The sequence below is a fragment of the Epinephelus fuscoguttatus genome, linkage group LG14 (assembly GCF_011397635.1).
Source record: "Epinephelus fuscoguttatus linkage group LG14, E.fuscoguttatus.final_Chr_v1".
Taxonomy (NCBI): Eukaryota; Metazoa; Chordata; class Actinopteri; order Perciformes; family Serranidae; genus Epinephelus; species Epinephelus fuscoguttatus.
In genome coordinates, this window is record NC_064765.1 from 22884209 (window position 1) to 22903467 (window position 19259).

General features: G+C 41.2%; 1 protein-coding gene across 1 annotated transcript in view; it reads left to right on the forward strand.

The window, feature by feature from the left end:
• tmem63c (transmembrane protein 63C) overlaps window positions 1-19259 on the forward strand; it is a 44319-nt gene that overhangs the window by 17805 nt on the left and 7255 nt on the right. The window contains exons 2-19 of the mRNA XM_049596995.1: window positions 1706-1931; window positions 6038-6117; window positions 7582-7669; window positions 10635-10672; window positions 11422-11564; window positions 12512-12563; window positions 12676-12784; window positions 14082-14155; window positions 14294-14374; window positions 14454-14574; window positions 14775-14908; window positions 15083-15205; window positions 16316-16469; window positions 16559-16665; window positions 17275-17361; window positions 17470-17535; window positions 17625-17787; window positions 17885-17990. Of these exons, the coding sequence (XP_049452952.1) occupies window positions 1722-1931; window positions 6038-6117; window positions 7582-7669; window positions 10635-10672; window positions 11422-11564; window positions 12512-12563; window positions 12676-12784; window positions 14082-14155; window positions 14294-14374; window positions 14454-14574; window positions 14775-14908; window positions 15083-15205; window positions 16316-16469; window positions 16559-16665; window positions 17275-17361; window positions 17470-17535; window positions 17625-17787; window positions 17885-17990 (1936 nt within the window). The 5' untranslated portion in view covers window positions 1706-1721. The remainder of the gene's footprint in view (window positions 1-1705; window positions 1932-6037; window positions 6118-7581; window positions 7670-10634; window positions 10673-11421; window positions 11565-12511; window positions 12564-12675; window positions 12785-14081; window positions 14156-14293; window positions 14375-14453; window positions 14575-14774; window positions 14909-15082; window positions 15206-16315; window positions 16470-16558; window positions 16666-17274; window positions 17362-17469; window positions 17536-17624; window positions 17788-17884; window positions 17991-19259) is intronic.

Consider the following 19259-nt stretch of genomic DNA (forward strand, 5'->3'; position numbering starts at 1 on the left):
GTGTGGAGGAGAGTGTGTGCTGCTGGAGGACAGATGGTTCAGGCCTCCAGTCTGTGGTCATGGCAGTGTGAATGATCATATCCTGCACATGCTTCCATAGACAGAGGCAAATACACAGGAAGTGCCAATCGTCAACAAGCTGTTCAGAAGCTTTTACTCTTGTACTGTTAAACTGAGCTCTAACAACAGAAATATGCTCTTGTCTATGTGGGTGAATGGCCTGTTAGCATGTTCTTGTCACATATTATGCTTTTTCAAAGAGCCTACCTGTCAGCTAATCAGTTTGTCGTTTTTATGTGACGTCTTCACTTCCACTTGTCAGATAAAGAAACAGATCAATGGCTGCTAATGGACTGAGATGGTCATTAGACTGATACTTGCAAATGCTATCATAACTGCACTTAGAGTGAGTGGCAGACACTTGTCTGAGAGTTGAATGTTAAAAAAGATGACCGTTAAATTACAGTTTCATTGCTCATCAGCCCACCAACCAAGAACCCACTGTCTCCATTAAAATCCACAAATATCTAACTGTCAGTCTGTGTGAATACAGGCTTGTATAAGATGAGTAGGTATTGAAAAGATGGACGCTCTGACAACAAATGACATGACTAACACTTAAAACTACTGTTTAAAGCAAGGTTATGCAACTTTTAAAAGAAGAAAGAAGTCATTCGTTCTCTTATATCACTACAGAAATGTACTGTGTTCACTTGAGAGATAAAATCTGCTCTAGCCTCCCTGAATTAACAAGGATATTATTTGTTAATTCAGAAAAACAAGAACATGTTTTTTCCCCTGGAAAACTTTTGTCTGAATTCTGAGATAATTAGAAAAACTTAGAAATACTTTTTTTTTCTAAAGTGAATGCATCATGTTACGGAAGAAACACAATCAACTAAGTGAATCTCACTTTAATACTTTCAGTGGGGTTTTTGCAACAGCCTTACTTGGTCTGGTATGACCAGTAGTAGCTTATGGTGGCTTAAGTTTGCAAAGTTTAGGTAGTATTGATGCACAAACCAAATTGCTTATTGATTTAGTTAGCTGAATGTATAGTTTTTTTCCTCTTGTGCTGTAGTCGAAAAAGCTTAGCACTTTAGCTAAATGCTAAAGAGTAGGTTAGCTAAAGTAAATGCTATTTTTGCACACTGTTGTTTAGCAAAAGTTAAAGCAAGAGTGTCACATTAATCTGCAAACAATTATTGTATTGTTACAGAAATTGTATTAATTATCATATACAATGTGACTGCAGCAGAGGTGTGGACTCAAGTCACATGGCGTGTACTCGAGTCAGACTTTAGACTTGTTAAAGAAGTTAAAGAAGATAACCATGAAGAACACTACTGAGTGACAGCTGGAAAACATGATTCCAATGATAATTTTGTTTGTGTTCAAAAACTACATGGTGGTCATCAAAAATGAATTATAGTATGCAAAATGTGCGGGTCAAAAATTACAACTTCCGACAAACTTGTTTTAACACATTTGGTAAAGAAGACATTATGACTTGTTTAGGATTCAAAACTCAACATTTCGGACTTGGGTATTGACTTTAAACTTGAGGTCAAAGTCTTGTAAATCAATGACTTGGTCCCACCTCTGAATCGTACTATGAATCAGTGTATGCAAAATCCAAGGTATGCATGAAGGCTAAAAAAGTATCATCATGGTTTCTTTCTTTATTTCTGTCGTCTTCCTTCAGGTATGGTCCCGTGCTGATGGCGCACTCTGAGCTGTTTGTGACAAGAGCGCCCCCTGTGGAGGGGAGAGCTGTGGAGCTGGATGTTCTGAGCTTCCTGGACTCTTTTGGGGACGAAAACAGCACCGCAGAGAGATGCTACCGCTCGCACTCCCGCAGCAGCGTCCTCCAGGGTCTGCCATTTGGAGGGATACCCACTGTCCTCGCCATCAATGTCGTGCTTTGGATGGTACAGACTCACACCCAACCACCCAACCACCATTAATATACTTGCATTACACAGTTAACTCCAGCAAAGCCACAGCCATGAAACATTTGTGTGTGTGTGTGTGTGTGTTTGTGTGTGCCATAATGCACATATGTAACATATGGTTTGCAGAAACGTGAAATGGCCTCATTTTGTTCTGTTGACTGGGCTGTAAAACGTCTTGTTTTGTACAACCAACAGACCAAAAGCAAAAATATTTGGTTTACTATCATAGAGGACTAAGAAAACTGGAGAATTTTCATGTTTGAGAAGCTAAAACTGCTAAAACGGAAAACAGAAATTACTAAAAATGATTTCATCATATGATAATTAATTGAAAAACCAATAATTTAACTAATCGTTTGAGCTCTAGTTATAGAACCATGTTTGCTTTCTCAAACAGGAAGCTTATTAGCTGTATGTTATACTGCAAGTCACCTCTTCTTTGTATGCTGCTGCAGCATAGAGGGCCTTGATAACAAGGTCCACGAACACATCCAGAGCTGCCAACATCCTGTTGAGATATTACGAAGAGCCATGATACAAACAGACAACAAGAGGTGATACATGGTCAGGGGGCTGCTTCTGTAAAAATACAGTATCTAATGGACATCCTGTCTGGAGCGCTTCACTCTGCTCCTGATGATGATAAAGTACGACAGCAGCATCAGGAGTGTTAGTACTGCTGGACATCACACATTAATGTGTGAAATGAATGCAGACGTACCAAGTATCGGAAACATGTCAACACACACACCTGCTCATTTTTTATACTCATTGAGAGGACCTTCTGCTGACTTTGTGTATACGTCACTGCCATGGACCTAAATGTAATTGTAATCTTACTGCTTTTAACCCTTACCACACTTCCTGAAAGCCAAATGATAAAAGTCTAAGAGTATATAACTCTGCATCTGCAATAGGCATGTCTGTACTGACAGTTCCTATAATTATTAGTGTATGATTGTGGTGCTGCTTGAAGGCAAAATCTGTAATCCAAAAGTGAACAAAAAGGCAGAAATGATGGGAATAAAACTAGGAATAAGTGTGGAGCCTTGTATTTCTCACTCCACCTATTTTAGACTTAAGATCAGTTTACTTGTCTAACTTGAAAACTACCAATTAGCACTGTTACTCGGTCTGTTGAAACAGTTGTATACTGTCCTCTGAGACTGTGGAGGAGCTTTGTAAAGTCTGATAAAAATAATTAGATGAAAAAAAAATCCTAAAGATGTCATCAGGGTTGACTTGTCTTGGATTTGGAGACTAAACATTTTTAACAAAAAGCCTGCAGTCCGGGCTGGAGGCTTGCAGTTTGAAAGACAGCTGGGAAGGTATAATGGAAGCTGCTACTAAGTTATATTAAGAGAATTGATTTTCTCTGTGTTGTTGAAGATTGACCCATGCTATGGAGTCAGGACACCTCGACCTCTGCTCCTTCCCTAACAAGTCCCCCAAGTAAATGAAAGTGCAAGCGTATAGTGCTGGAGAACTGCTCCACAACGAGAACCAATACTATAACAGACAACGATAACTGAGTTATTTATGTTTCCAAATGCTGTTAAAGGTTTGTTTCATGCTGTGTGCTCCAACAGTAGGTAAAGTGTTATCTTCATTTATGAGTCAAACATAGTCCTCAATTTGATGGCCAAAAAAAGTAAACTGGGGATTTAGTATTGCTAGAGTCTTGTACGGTTTTAGGAGGTGAAGGAGCTATCACTGTCAAGATGGTCATGGGGTCACACTCTGGACTGGGGCCCATCTGCTGCATCTTCTTCTCTGCACAAGTTTCCTCCATATATCCAGATTGTGTTTTGAAGGTTTTATTTGTGATTTTTCACAGTAGAAAGTGCTGCTGTACTCCATTACTGTCATCCCCATAAATGCACGGAAGACCTGAAAATGCTGACCAGTCAGAGGAGACAGGGCTTTTCAGGAGGGCGTCTTAAAGAGATAGACGTTAGCACAGAGCGGTTTAGTCAGAAAGTGTTTTTTGACCATTAAAACATGTAAGCACTTCAAGTAGAAACCTGAAATGGCAGCCCATTCTCACTCCCAACTTGTCAAATACCACCATTTTGGTAGTGGATGTCTGCGTCAGACGCCGACTCACAGAGGCACCTTTCTTGACGGTACAATATGTACCGGGTGGCAGCAGGCATACAACTTGTCAAATACCGCCACTTTGTCAGTGAACCACAGCGTCAGACACAGATGCATAAAGCCACAGATCACAATGGCATGGTACCCACTAGGTGGCGGCAGTCTATGACACTGTCGCCATCCACTGTGGTATAAACAGTGAGAAAGTCTGTAAAGGGCAAGTAAGAGGGGAGGCGTATGGGTCAGACTAACTCCAGACTTTCACCTGGGATCCCACTGTTCATTTCTAGTGTGCAACAAAAAGTCAGTCGAGCTATTTTAATGAGAATGTAGTGTGCGAATGTGTGTAGCATTCATCGCTAGTGACACATGTCCCTTGATGTGACATCACGTGAGTTTCTTAACCTAACCACAGACTTTTATTGCCTAAACCTTTCGAAAGTAAACCTAAAAATGAAGTGTGTTACATACACTGTAAGTTTATTTTGCAAAAGACTGTATGTATGTATCAAGCAGAAACTGTACATTTCCTGTGAAAACAGAAGTGTATTTTGAAAAGACACGATGCATGTAACAAGCGTAAATTGACACGCTGTCCCTGAACGTCCAAAAACTGTCTCAGGATGGTACCTAGCGTGGGCCAGGAACTGTAATTTGTTATTTATGTGGGAAAAGTCTCTTAGAACTAAACCAAACTTTAAATGAAGCATTGCCTTGCAAAACACGTAGGAACGTTTTATTTGTCTTGGCTTTGAATCACATAATAATGTAAAAAACACACACAAATGCAAACAAACATTACGTGTATGTCATAAATATCAAGCTGTAATCTTCCTCTCACACAGTACAATACAGTGGATACAGTGTTTACAGTCATAGTACAGCATATTTTTCCTCCTGTCTCCAGATAATAATAGCCTGTCAGGCATTGTCAAGCTTGATCTCTACACTGGTATCATTCTCAATCTGCCACCTCCATGTTTTAATTGGCTCATTTTATCGCTGCCTGGTTGTCAAGACAACACAGAGGGTCGAGCGGTGTCTCTTAATGACAAGCATGAGTCAAAGCACCCCCCCCCCCCCCCCCCCAGGTGACGGGAGCACGCCTCTGCATCAATTCCATCATCATACAGAATAAATCATCTGTGGGATTTAAGGAGAGCATGCCCACGCATCGAGACCAAAAGAAGTAAAACAACAGGGAGGAGACAGACACCGGGAAGATAATGGAGAGATTCTTATTTCAGGAAAGAGTTTGGACCCTGACTGTTAATGCGAACACGTACTCATTATTCAGCTACAAGCCTGAGTCAAGGCCGCCCGATTGTCTGTGCGTGGCTCTGGATCACTGAAGAATGAATCATTCAACATTTATGGGAGCTTTCTTCTTATGAACATGCCTGTCATCCCTGCCCACCACACCAAATGTCATCTAAACTGAGATAATGATTTAATGCTGTAATCAAAATCAAACATTCATCAGCACTTTTACTCAATTTGCATTTGTCAACACTCATCCATCACCGCCCAGTTAAGCTCTTTATATTTAACCAGCTCAGCATATCACTGTTGTGATGTGTCACTGCATGTCATCAAAGAGATTTTTTTTTCTAATCTTCATTGTGATGCTGCGGTTAGGCTCTACATCTGTGGCAGAATGAAGGCTATTCAGATTTGTTTTTGCTATTGACCACGCTCGTTTGTCATTAGTGAACAGCATGTGTTCGCGTGTGCGTGCTGACCTGGCTCTGGTAGTTTCCAAGACAACCACGTACCACTCTAAAGAAAGATGATGGCTTATTACTCCTGCTGCATTTTGAAGCTGTCTATTAATTGTGGGCTCTTTAGGAGAATGACAGAGCTGAGCTTTTTATCTAAAGGTTATGGATGATATAACTGTAGGCCCACAGCAGATGAGGATGTGTGCAAATGTGTAAATCAGATTCTCAGGAGCTCTGCATTCATGTTCATGTCCTGTGTTGCAGTTCCTGTTGCTCATCTTCTCCTGTCTGAGGAAGGCTGCTTGGGACTATGGCCGCCTGGCTCTGCTCATGGAGAATGACAGGTAAATCCACCACTCGTTGTCTTACACTTTAAAATCGGATACACTTGATGGTTTGTGAGCCATGACATGTAAGATGGAAAAATAATTCTCAGTGGAACCACTCCTAAGCCCTGATGCTGAAGCCTCCAGCTCCCTCTGCTGGGTGTAGACGGTACTGCGAGGAGGGGAATTACTGCAAAGAGCTGCTCTGCCTTTGCTTCTAATAACCATCTGTTGTTACTGTGGCTATTTATTCATGCGTTTTATGTTGACTATGGAAATATCGAAGTGTAAACACAGGCCAGACATACTCATACACAGCATATGTAAACACAGAATGACTGGTTTGGATGGTACGGTCCTCTCGCTCTTCTAAAATTAGGCCTGCAACTAACAATTATTTCTATTATTATTTTGTCCAGTCATTTTTCTGTTTTGTTTAAGATATGGAATGTTACAAAATTGTGAAAAATAACATCATAACTTTCCAAACTGATATTTTTTAATTATTAATTTTGTCCCAACAGCTTAAGATGTTCAGTCTACACCTATATAAAACAGAGAAAAGCAGCAAATTGTCACATTTAAGGAGCCAAAAAAAGCCAATTTTTTTGGCAACTTTTTCTTTTTGTCAACAAATCCTATAAAAAGATCAAAACAGATGTCTCAACTTTTTTTACCCTGCCTGTGGTACCAAACCCAAAGTTTCTAGTAGAGAGGTAAATCTTTCATTTTTATAAAAGCTCAGTAATCTCCTAAACAAGCTGGGCACTGTATTTTTTTAGCAAATGTTACTCAAACACAAGTAAATAAGGGTGTGGAAGTATTTTCAGCTGCAAATTAACACGCTTTTGGTGCGTGAGACAACAGGGCGGGAGATTAAGCTTTGGCTACAGACAATTCTTGTTAAGGAAGGATATGATTCACTGTCGTTGGAAATGTTGACAGTAAGAAACTATGAGCAGAGTTTAAACAATCATTAATCAGATATCTTTAAGGATACAAAATGGGCGAAGGTCCACGCAGCCATCTGCGCCAGTCTGCAGCAGTTTTCCTCTGCTTGACCTGAGTCTCCTCTCCAGGCGAGTGCGGGCTTGATTAGTTCTGCCTGACCAACAGCGGCTCCACAGTACCCAAGGGCAAGCAGCATCTGTGTGTTTTGCCAAGCGGTCCTCTCTTGCACTAATTCGATTATGCTGCTTAATTTGACACGCTGTTGAACTGTCAGTGGTAGGGCCCACAGAGAAATATCCACAAACTCAATCATCACACTGGCGTTATTAGATTCAGCCATACTGAATGTGTTTCATGTCTTTTTACGTATACACACACACAGGGATAGGTTTCAGACTGTGGGACTGTCTGCCGCAGTTACATTATGGCTGTGTTGTTACAGCACTGAGTTACATATTAAGTGTAATGATAAGGACGTGTCAGGCCACAATCAATATGATGATCATGCTGTTTTTTGTCTTCCCTATTCAGTCTCACGTCTTTGTTTTATGGAGAACCAAGTGAGAAAGAGAAGTCTCCATCAGAGTCCAGCCCCTCTGACTCTGAGACCAAGGACATGGTGAGTTTTGTTTTGTCAGCCCCCTAAAGCACAGAGCAACTGTTAACAGCATCTCCAGATCAATTAAATGTACCCTGTGGATTTTATCCTAAACAAACACTGTTTTGTTCACACGCAGCCTTTCTCAACAAAACACTTTTCATGGGTCCTAAAGGTCTAATAAAAATGTTAAATGCATTTTGTAATTAGACTTTCATCAGGCAAAGGTTTTTCCTGATAAAGGTCTTAAAGCTGCACTAATTCACATTTTTATTAACAATGAATCAAATAACTGTGTGCAGTGTGAGAGGGGTCACAGAGGAAGACGAAACAACAGAAAAGTATCTCCCAACTCTGCAGTTCCTTTCAGCTATAAGGAGTGTTTTTAGCATCTCTTAGCTCATTGTTTTGGTTTTACAGCGCTCAAGCTGCGTTCCCATCAAAATTGCTATAATGGGAGGCCTCTGTGTGGTGTTTTCAAACTTGAGAAGGCTTTTTCCTAGTAAATGTTTTGTTCCATGAAGTCAATGTACAAGTCAATATAAAGCTGTATGTTTGTCTTGTTAAGGAAAAGGAAAAGTAGCCTATTTGTAAAACAATTAATCACCTACATGTGTAGATACTTATCACATTAAAACAGGATTATTGTGGAACTCAAAGTTTTAACTGTACCAGTATTTATTGATGCACATCAGATAATTAGTAACATTAACTGTTGAATAAGAAACAGATACAAAGTATATCAGTACCTGATTCTTTAACTCTCCCTTTTGACACAGTTTTCAACTAACCTGTATACTTCAACACCAAAATAGAATTCCTGAAATTCAGTGATGACTTTTGCTTATAGTGTGCCACCCCAAGATTTTCAGTGTTCCCGCCTAGAGACCCCAATGAAAATTTTCTGGGGGCCCCACTGCCACAGGGAACAAATTTTAGCAAAATTGTTTACATGCCGCAGTAAATCTTTAGTAGTACAGAATGCTGCAGCTCGTATTGTAACTGGGACAAATCGTAGGTTACATATCACCCCAACTCTCACCTCCCTCCACTGGCTGCCAGTTAACTTCAGAATTGATTTTAAGATTCCTTTAATAACTTTTAAAGCTCAACATGGTTTAGCCCCCAGTTATATAGCTGAGCTCCTGACTACCTGTGCTCCAAGTTGTGACCTGAGATCCTCAAGCCTGCCCTCACTTGTTGTCCCTCGATTGAGGCTGGTAACTAAAGGTGACCGGGCCTTTGGCCCAGAGGCTCTCTGCCTGAGGAGATTAGGTTAGCTAGCACATTACCTGTTTTTAAATCATTACTTAAAACATAATTTTATAGGAAAGCTTTTCCTTTTAATGCCTGATTTGTACTTTTTGAATTATAACTTTTTTATTTAAATTCCTTTTGTTGTATTTTTGCCACTGTACACACTATTTTTCTCAGCTCTTAACATTTTTTCTTAAATATGGTATTGTTATTTTATTTCTATGCACTTTAAGAAACACTTTGTAACCTTGTTTAGATAAGTGATATACTAATGAAGTTATTATTATTACTATTATTATATGAAAAAGCTCTTATAAACCCACTGCATGCTCCAACCTGCACCAAACACCAGGCATACAAAGTTAGCAACTGGCTTGTGATGCATTTAGCAGAATCAAAAATTTGATTGTAAGAGACAAGACCAGAGCTAAAAGGAGAGTGAATGTTGGACGTACAGTTGTCAGATGGACACAAACACGACTCTGAACGAATGCTAATGTTGCTCCGTGTCCACTGGATGTGTAAACAGGCACACACTGACATATGGCAAACATGGCGAAAATAAGCTGTCAAAGCTAATGGTGTTACAAAAACACTGCCACTTCTGAATTTAGTTTTGTCACCCAAAAAAGGCCTCACAAATATTCAAATATTTTGTTTGGCTTTTGCTTTTTTTTCCATCTGATGCTCTTTATTTCGTCTCCTGCTCTGCTGCCCTCAGTTCTGGTGCGGAACAAGATTAGCCGAACAGCTTCATACCTAACAATGGAAATATTTTCCACTATTACTTCCTTTGCTGCCAGCCAGTGCACCTTGACACACAGACTGTTCACAGCAGCTGAAGCCAAGTGCAATCAGACAGTCCCTTAGATGCTCATTTCATGTGGGATGCAACTAAGGCAAACTTGTGTGTCACAGGTAAAAGGTGACTTACATGTACCCTGCGCATGTGCACATGCATACAGTATTCATGCCAGCAGACACATGCAAACAATAAAAAGGACTTTCTCATCATAACACTGCTCTACAGTACCACTGGTATTTAAAAGTTCCACAAATAGTATAATTAGAGTAAACAATCATGGTGTTTGAGGAGAGGACTGACAGACTCCAGTTGTTTGTACACTGCAAAATATGAAGGAGGAGGCATTATGGGAAATACAGAAACACATTTTTAAGAAACGCCATTCGGCCTATCAACAATAACACTGATGTTAAACAGTCTACCAGACTTCCTGATCGTGTTCTCATTTATTTAGAGTAATTATACCAAAGTGTTGCAGTGAAATTGTCAGTGATATATTGGTGTCTAAAACTGCAGCACGCTGCACTTTTACAACGAAGTCCACATGTCTAAGATGGCATTACGTCAACTGTTGTAAGGGGAAAGTTTGGCTCATGACTCAGCTGGACCGTCTGTGACTCCATGACACCTGTGTGATAGACTGAGGTCACTCCCTGCATGTTTATAACGGTGTAAGACAAAAGAGTCAGACTGGAGTCATCGCCCTGTGCCTACTCAAAGCTGAGGCTGCAGTAAAGTGGTTACTGCTCCAGGCTAGACCTATTAAATCTCCCCCTCTGTGTCACTCTGCAGACCTTATTACTATGCAAATAGTGGATGCATGCAAGTAGCCAGATGTGGTGTGCACAGACTTGCATACATATGTCATTTATTATCTTTAATAACTAATCCATTGGGTGTTTTATGATTCTCCTCTCCTTTCAGGGCTTTTGCTCGTGGCTCTCATCACTTTGCCATATGAAGTAAGTACACAGAGCAGTTGCCCTTTGTAATTATTTTCACCCTTCTCTCATCTTAGCTTCCATCCTTTTATTGGCCCTCCGTCTTCAAAGCTGATGTCACCAGCAAATGTAAAGTCTCTTGTTATATCTCATTTAGCAGCAAAAACAAACGAGTCTGGGCTCATGCGACCGCTGGTGCCGTGGTTTTCCCGTTGAATATTTGCTCTCGCTCCAGTCTGACTGCACACAACAGATTTAGGCCTGTAAAAAGTCGATTTCCACGGTACCCATGGTTTCCATAGTATTATGGTGGAGTTTGGGTGCCTCTGTTTTTAGCTCCCGTGCCAGAGGCTCACCCTGGGATCCCTGGGAAAGTGCAAAACCCACCCTGAGAGTTCGCAATGTGTGGGCCGCCATGAGACCAGCATGCCCCTCTTTTCTTCTTCTTTTTTTTTTATGCTTTTTTTTTTTGTTCTATTTTATGACACTGGGTTTCCTGAACCTCCCGCCTGGTAACCACAGCTACTGGCACCAAAGTAGTGGTGCCACAGTTTTACTCACGATGAGGTATAAGCCGTAGGCCCATTTGTCCTGGCAGTAGACAGAGCTGCGCACATGTGGTAGATTAATATTGCATGGGTCTGATTATCATCACGTGCATGTGTGGACACATCTAGACTAATTTGCATGAACTTTCTTTTTGTCATGTAGCACAAAGACTTTTGGATCTCTTGGGTATGAAAAAGTTTCCTCTCTATTTGTTTCTGCAGGGATGAAGAGATCCGTAGCAAATGCGGCATCGATGCTGTCACATACCTGTCCTTCCAGCGCCACATCATCCTGCTCATGACAGTGGTTTGCCTGCTGTCTTTGGCCGTGATCCTGCCGGTCAACTTTTCCGGGAACCTCCTGGGTATTTTAGTCCTCACATGACGGTCTAGCCGGTTGACTGTTTGAAAAACCAGGGGATATCCTTAACCTCAGGAGAGGCGCATGGGGCACCTCGCAGGGAAGGCAGCCAGGCCACACAGAGACAATCACACACATCTACACACCCAAGGATTTATTGGTTAAATGCACCAAAACTTTAGCTTAAAACAATATGCGGTGAAGCCGAGCTTTAAAAAAAAAAAGCCAAAGTGAATTGCAGAAATCAAATTAAATCAAAGCTGACATCAAGTCAAAAGTTCATTTTAACTTAAAATGACCCACAAAGCAACATTATGAAGTGAAACTACTATATTTATACACAAAGGCTGCATTTCTTCGAATGGGAGTTGCTAGCATACCAGTGGCTGCTCATCAAGCCCAGGATTATAGGAATAGAAAGTGCTTCATTTCCTCTTAACATACACATGTAGGTGTCAGGGGTGGGATGGAGCAGAAAATTAGCTGCTACGTAGCAACAGAAATGCCTTTTGGCAGTTGTGTGCTTATTTCGTAGGAAGTGTTGAGTAAGCCATTCCATAGTGGGATGAAGGCAGGAGCCATTATGGGGTCTACGAGGAGCTGGGCTGTCCACAGAAACGTTTTTATTACTGCTGGCTGTCATCTTATGAACCAGTGTGTCACCCTAGTCATTAAATAAACCAACACCCAATGACAGGGTCCCATGGCAACAGCAAACAAAGGGTGCCCGAAGTAAAACAGCAGAGTTAGGCATGACAGCGATGTTTGAATTTTGTGTGAAATTTCATTGAGATGAGAGAGATTTCATTAAACTAGATGGAAGACGTTTTCTCTGAATAGTGACATTGCTTCATTGTTGCCTCAGCCTCCAGACAAAGGAGGAGGGGTTTCCTTAAAGTCATTAGAAAATTAAAATGTCTCACTCTCTGTCACATTTCATTATCTCTACAGGAGACAGTCCTGAAAACTTTGGAAGAACAACACTGGCTAATGTTAGCGCAAAGTAAGTCTAACACTCCATGTATGACATCAAATCTCATGAAACAGCACAGAACCTTGAAAGACTGGATTATCTGTGTTGGTTTAAACTGCAGCAGGGTGTTTGTGCCTCACAGGGACAGCTTTCTGTGGCTCCACAGCATCTTTGCTCTGGTCTACTTCATCATCACATTGCTGTGTATGGCTCACCACTTGATCCGGCTGGAGTACAGAGAGGACGAGAAGGTCTGTCGCCAACACATCATACTGTTTAAGCATTGAGGCCATTTTTACACTGCAAATATATCATCCTATCAAGTCAATGCCTTTAGTTTAGCATGTTAGCATGCTAATCAGGGCCAAACACAAAATACAGCTGAGGCATTAGTTTTATAGGTATCTGCTCATAAACTACATCATGATGATTGCATTAGATGAGAAATCAATGGGTCGCTAAAGTGATTTCAATCCATCTAGTCGTTGTAGAGACATTTCACTCTCGACTCTGGCGATAGAGGAGGATCACCGGAGTCATTGGGGTTCATCCTCTGGAGACAATGAATGTGTTCACCAAATTAGTTTATACAGTTGTTGAGATATTTCAGTTTAAACCAAAGTGGTGAACCATCAGACCGGCACTGCCATCCATAGAGTCATGCTGCTAGCATGGCTGTGGACGCCCATTTTTATCAATGTGATGGAGAAAGGAAAGGTCCTGTAAGTCAGTACAATAAGAAACATTCTCAAAATATTGAGTTAGTGTTTCAAAATAATGGTTTAATATTGTTACTCATTATTTTGAGAAAGTTTCTCATTATTTTGCAATACAAACTCTTTTTTTTTCAGAAAATTTCTCATTATTTTTGAAAAATGTTCTCATTATTTAGCAATACAAAATCTTTTTTTTTTTTTTTCAGAAAGTTTCTTATTATTTTGAAAGTTTCTCATTATGTTGCAACACAAAGTAATTATTTTGGGAAAGTTTCTCAGTATTCTGAGAAGGTATGTTGCAAGACTAAGTCATTATTTTTAGGAAATTTCTCATTAATTTAAGAAAATTTTTGATTATATTAAGATACTAAGTCATTATTTTGAGAAAATGTCTCTGTATTTTGAGAAAGTTTCTCTTTATGTTGCAATAATAAGTAATTTGAGAACATTTATTTTGAAAAGGTTTCTCATGTTATGACTAAGTGATTGCGAGGAAGTTTCTCATTAATTCAAGAAAGTTTTCCATTATGTTGCAATACAAAGTCATTATTTTGTGCAAGTTTCTCATTATGTTGCGATACTAAATCATTTTGAGATACTAAAGCCTTTTTTTCAAATTATAATGACTTGCAGGATCTTCTGTTTTTTCATCACAATGGCAGAAATGTGTTTCTATACATGACTGATCTATCTGTTGATAAGGTGGTGATTTTTTATTTTTATTTATTTATTTATTTATTTATTTATTTATTTATTTATTTATTCATTTTACACTTCACTTCATTTAGCACTTTATAGCTCCTTCTCATGGTGGTTACATTATGTGTTGCAGGTAGCCAGGACACTGATGATAACCTCCATACCAAGAGAGATCTCTGACCCAGGACTCATCACCAAACACTTCCAGTACATGTTTTCTTCTCTTTTTCATCGTTAAGTTAAAGCCTCATATGTTTGACTCATGTCACAAGTAAGCCCTGATTGTTGTACATGCTCAATGTCATCATCTTCGTTATGGTTAACTCCTTTTGCTCTATTCACCAGTGAGGCCTACCCCAGCTGTACTGTCACTGATATCCGTTTCTGCTATGATGTCCACAAGCTGATGAGGCTGGACTTAGAGAGGTACAGTCACTGATACACTGGCGAAACACAGTTGGGGATCAGTGTGAGGCTTTTGTCTGAGGATGCTGTGTTTTTGCAGGCGCAAGGCAATGAAAGGAAGGCTGTACTTTGCCACAAAGGCCCAAAAGGATGGAAAGATCATGATCAAGACTCACCCGTGTGCTCAGATATTCTGCTACGACATCTGTGGCTTTGAGAAGGTACTTATATTAGCATAATCAGGATTAGTAGGAGAATGTCTCTGTAGTTGTGCTGCACAGAAAGTATGTTACCACTGGATGGCACTGCAATCCAGAAGTAGCAGCATGCAGCAGCTAGATATCCTGCCACTGTAAATCTGGGGATCTCTCTGAGAGTGAAAGATGCAGTGAGTCATGTGTACTGTAACTTTTTTCTGCAGGTGGATGCAGAACAGTACTACAGCGAGTTAGAGGAGAAGCGTACGGATGAGTTTAATGCTGAGAAGAACCGCATCTCCATGAAGAGGCTGGGCATCGCCTTTGTGACTTTTCGTGATGAGAGGATGACTGCTGTGTGAGTTAACGTCAGCGTGACATGGAGGTTTATGTCTGTCAGCTCCTCTCATCAAATAAACCCTGTCACAGCAGGGAGCAACCATTAAAGTCACAAAGTGGTGTAAAAGTAGGCATTACTGAGCACTGATGCAGATTTCTGCAGCACTTTTGTACATCCTGTTTTGTTTTCCAGGATTGTGAAGGACTACGGTTTCGTTCGCTGCCGCCGCAGACCGCAGCAGTCCAGCATCACCACTGTGGTGCAGTCGCACAAATGGGGGGTCAGCTATGCACCTGCACCTAGTGACATCATCTGGTCAGTAATGACATCACGGAAACTCACATAGTTTTTATTTTTGGTGCCTCAACAACATCACACTACTTTTCTAAGCACTTAAAAGAAAGGGAGATCCAACCATTATACTGTATGTACTTATCTTGTACAGGGTTGCAGGGGAGCTGTAACCTATCCCAGCATGCATTGGTACACCGACAGACAACCATTCACACTCACTTTCACACCTACAGCACAATCTATTAACCTAACCTGCATGTCTTTGCACTGTGGGAGGAAGCTGAAGCACTGGGAGCAAACCCACGCAGACACATATTTTGAGTGTAATATCCACTTTTACATGTCTAATGCATCATTTAGACACATTTCCCTGTAATTAACCCTGACATATTTGGTATCTTTGGTAACCTCTGGATCGTGGTGAGACTTTAAAGTTCAGTGGACTGTAATTTTGCTTGTCGATGCTGCATTAGCTTGCAACGATGGAGCTTAAAGAGTCTGTTTATTTAGACTAGAGGTATACATTATGCAAATTGGTCATCTAAGCTTTTTATCTGCATTTGCATAACTATTCTTTGTTTCATTGAGCTCCAGCAGCAGCAGTCAAGATGTATCAGAATGTAGTTGCTTGGGTGAAGCAGATCTCTAACACCATTTGAAGCTCATTCCCTTTCCATGATTGGATTATTGCATGTTTCTTATCTTGGAAAGCAAATGCAGCAGTCCCAGCGAGATTATGTAACAAGTGAGTGATGCATATGTATGGGATATTAACCAAAGAGATGGTAGCGCTCACTGTTTGTGCTTCACGCCCGACTGGCTGCAGTGCGTTTGTGTGTCGATGTGTTTTCCTGCACTAACTAGACGACTGGAGCAGTCACAGGCTGAGCAGGTGCTTTAGTTCCTTCATTAAAACTGAGCGTTCAAGTGTGCCGTTCCCAACGCGCTCTCCAGTCCAGTGCAGTGGAAACACGCTCGCCAACTCGCATACAAGAGGCGACTGAGCCGGCTATTTTAGGCTTATGTCAATATGTTGAGTGCAGGCATGTCAGGGGAGAGGAGTGTGTTAAATGTCCTGTCTGTCTTGCTGGATGATTGTGAATTGAGGCTCATTATTTCTCCCGTCACCAGGGAGAACCTGTCAGTGTGCGGATCTCGCTGGTGGCTCCGCTGTGTTCTCCTCAACATCCTCCTCTTCCTGCTGCTCTTCTTCCTCACCACCCCTGCCATCATTGTCAACACAATGGACAAGTTCAACGTCACAAGGCCCGTGGACAGTCTGCGGGTCAGAGTTTGAGATTAAGTTGTGTTACCTGAATGCTACATTTAAACCCTCTGCTGTTTCATTAATGAATTATTTGCTGTCCAACCCAGAGCCCTGTCATTACCCAGTTCTTCCCAACCCTCCTGCTTTGGGCGTTTTCGGTGCTCCTGCCCTTCATCGTCTACTACTCAGCCTTCTTTGAGTCCCACTGGACCAGGTACTCACCACCCATCGGCCACCACTCTCCTCTGAAATGGAAATGCCTTTGCTTCTTCTAATGGACCCTTCATCTGAAGCTGCCTGCCTTCCTCTCAACTCTCAGCATTTTTTTCTCCTCTCAATTATTTTTTTTTTCTTTTTCACCCTGTTGCTCTTTTTACTCTCTCCCTCCTTCTCTCTGTCACTCTCCCTGCACTGTTATTCTGGGCAGGTTGTCATAGAGATCTCCATGTGAGGATAATCATATGCACAGTAGTCACCATGCGCTGGGGAACAGCACATGGTGACTAGCAGGAGGAGGAGCGCAACAACTGTGCATAAGGAGACAACCTCACGCAGCACCTATGAGCACCCTTTTCTTTACATAACCACCCCCACAAACGTGTTGTGCAGGCGTGATGTGCGAAGGAGCGAATGCAAATGAGCTGTTTACTGGAGTGAAAAGCGTAGTTCGTGCTAATGAACCCAACAGTCCCTTAAATCAGCTGACTTTGCATTACATTATTTCACATTATGGATTTATGATGTGGAATAGCACTGCGTTGATATGTTTTATAACTGAATATGCATCACATGATGATCCCATGTTATTCATTTAACTTCTCAGATCTGGTGAGAACCAAGTAACAATGCACAAGTGTTTTTTCCTGCTGGTCTTCATGGTCATCATCCTGCCCTCACTTGGTCTGTCCAGGTACACTTACAGCACATCTACAGATTCAAAATGTATAACTTTTATATTCAATTCTTTTTTATTTTGCCCATTTTTTTTATTCTTTGCTTTCATTTGTTCTTTCTGTAGCCTGGACCTTTTCTTCACATGGCTCTTTGATGTCCACTTCCTGGATGAGAAGGAGGTCAAATTCCAGTAAGATTACTCTTTTTAATGAAATAAAATGTGCAAAACATAAATGATATTTTGGTTGCAGCCAAACACTCAGGCTTCAATGTTTGCAGGTGTGTGTTTCTTCCCGACAACGGTGCATTCTTCGTAAACTATGTGATTACATCCAGCCTGATCGGCACATCCATGGAGCTGCTTCGTATCCCAGCGCTGACGGTGTATGCCCTCCGCCTCTGCTTCGCCAAGTCCCAAGCTGAGCGCATTCATGTTAGACGGGTCAGCTGAGCCTTTCATGCTTAACTCAGTTTCATGTTGGGTACATTAGATTGTGCTCTGTTTAAAGATCCTGCTGTGTTTGTGCGTCCACCCGCAGAGTCAGGCCTATGAGTTCCAGTTTGGCCTGGAGTACGCCTGGACCATGTGTATCTTTGCAGTCAGTATGACCTACAGCATCACATGTCCCATTATAACGCCCTTTGGTGAGCAACATACGGTGACCCTTGCTCCTCTATCCTCATCTACCTCTTCTTTCTGTCTTTATTCTCCATCTCATCTCATCACCTTCCCTCTTAGTGTGCATGTGTGTGTGCCGTCTCCCCTCACACTGTAACCTCACTCTCCTCCGCTGCCTGCCAGTCCGATGCAGACTGTGTGAATTTGCTGCTGTAGTCCCAGACACCCAGACACACTGAGTTGTGAGCCAGACGCCCACTCTGCTCCTGTCTCTGCCCAGAGCTCACCAAGCTTCTATTTACTTCTGCAGTCGAATCCTCAGTCCGATCTAACCCTTTCAGACATACTGCCCTGCTGTTCTGTGCATTTTACCTGTGCTGTTTTCTGCACATTGGCTGAGTTGAACCTCACTGGGTACATCCAAAAGAAGCAACATAAGTAACCTGTCTGCCAAACCTCAAGGGCACACTAACCATATAAAAACATACAGCAATTGCTTGTTTTTAAGGCATATTTTAATTAGAGATAAAACAGTGTGAAAATTTTGTATAACAATTACAGTGACCAACGTTATCATGGGTATCAAGTTAGCAGCGCTATGCACTTTGTGTTCACATTAACATTAAAATAATAACATATCTGATGTGAACATATGAAAATTATATCAAATGTGCATTAACGTTAAAAAATAGCATTTAGCATTTGAAATTCTCACTTGATTGACTGTATCTCTGTAGTTGAGGACAAGGGACCAGTAGGAACACTGGGTTTGTCTGCTGCGCACCCACTCTGTAAACAAGGGAATAGCAAAACAACACCATGTTACAGGGTTGGCCTCTGCGCCTGGGAGACTGTTGCTCCTAGAACTTTGGTTGATACTGGACAGTGTTTGCTGTGAGTTTTTTAAAACGCTGATATCAATACAATTTAAATGATAATTCAAATCTGAAATAGTAATACTCAGAGGTGTGGACTCGTGTAACGTGACTTGTACTCGAGTCAGACTAGAGTCACAAATTTGATGACTTTAGATTTGACAAAATCAAAAAAAGACTCGCAACTCAATTTGGATGTTAACACCAATGACTCGTGACTGAGCCTTTTGACTTGAAAATACCTGATACCTTCCTCCAAGCCCAAAAATTGTATGTCATTTAAAAAGTGTGCCGTTATTAAATTCACTTCCTGATTGAACTAACATTAACGCCATTCATTCCCACAAAGTCAACCAAGCCAACAGCATCCAGTCAAGCTGCAAGAGAGAACCTGAGCGCAAATATGCAAAACATCCTAGT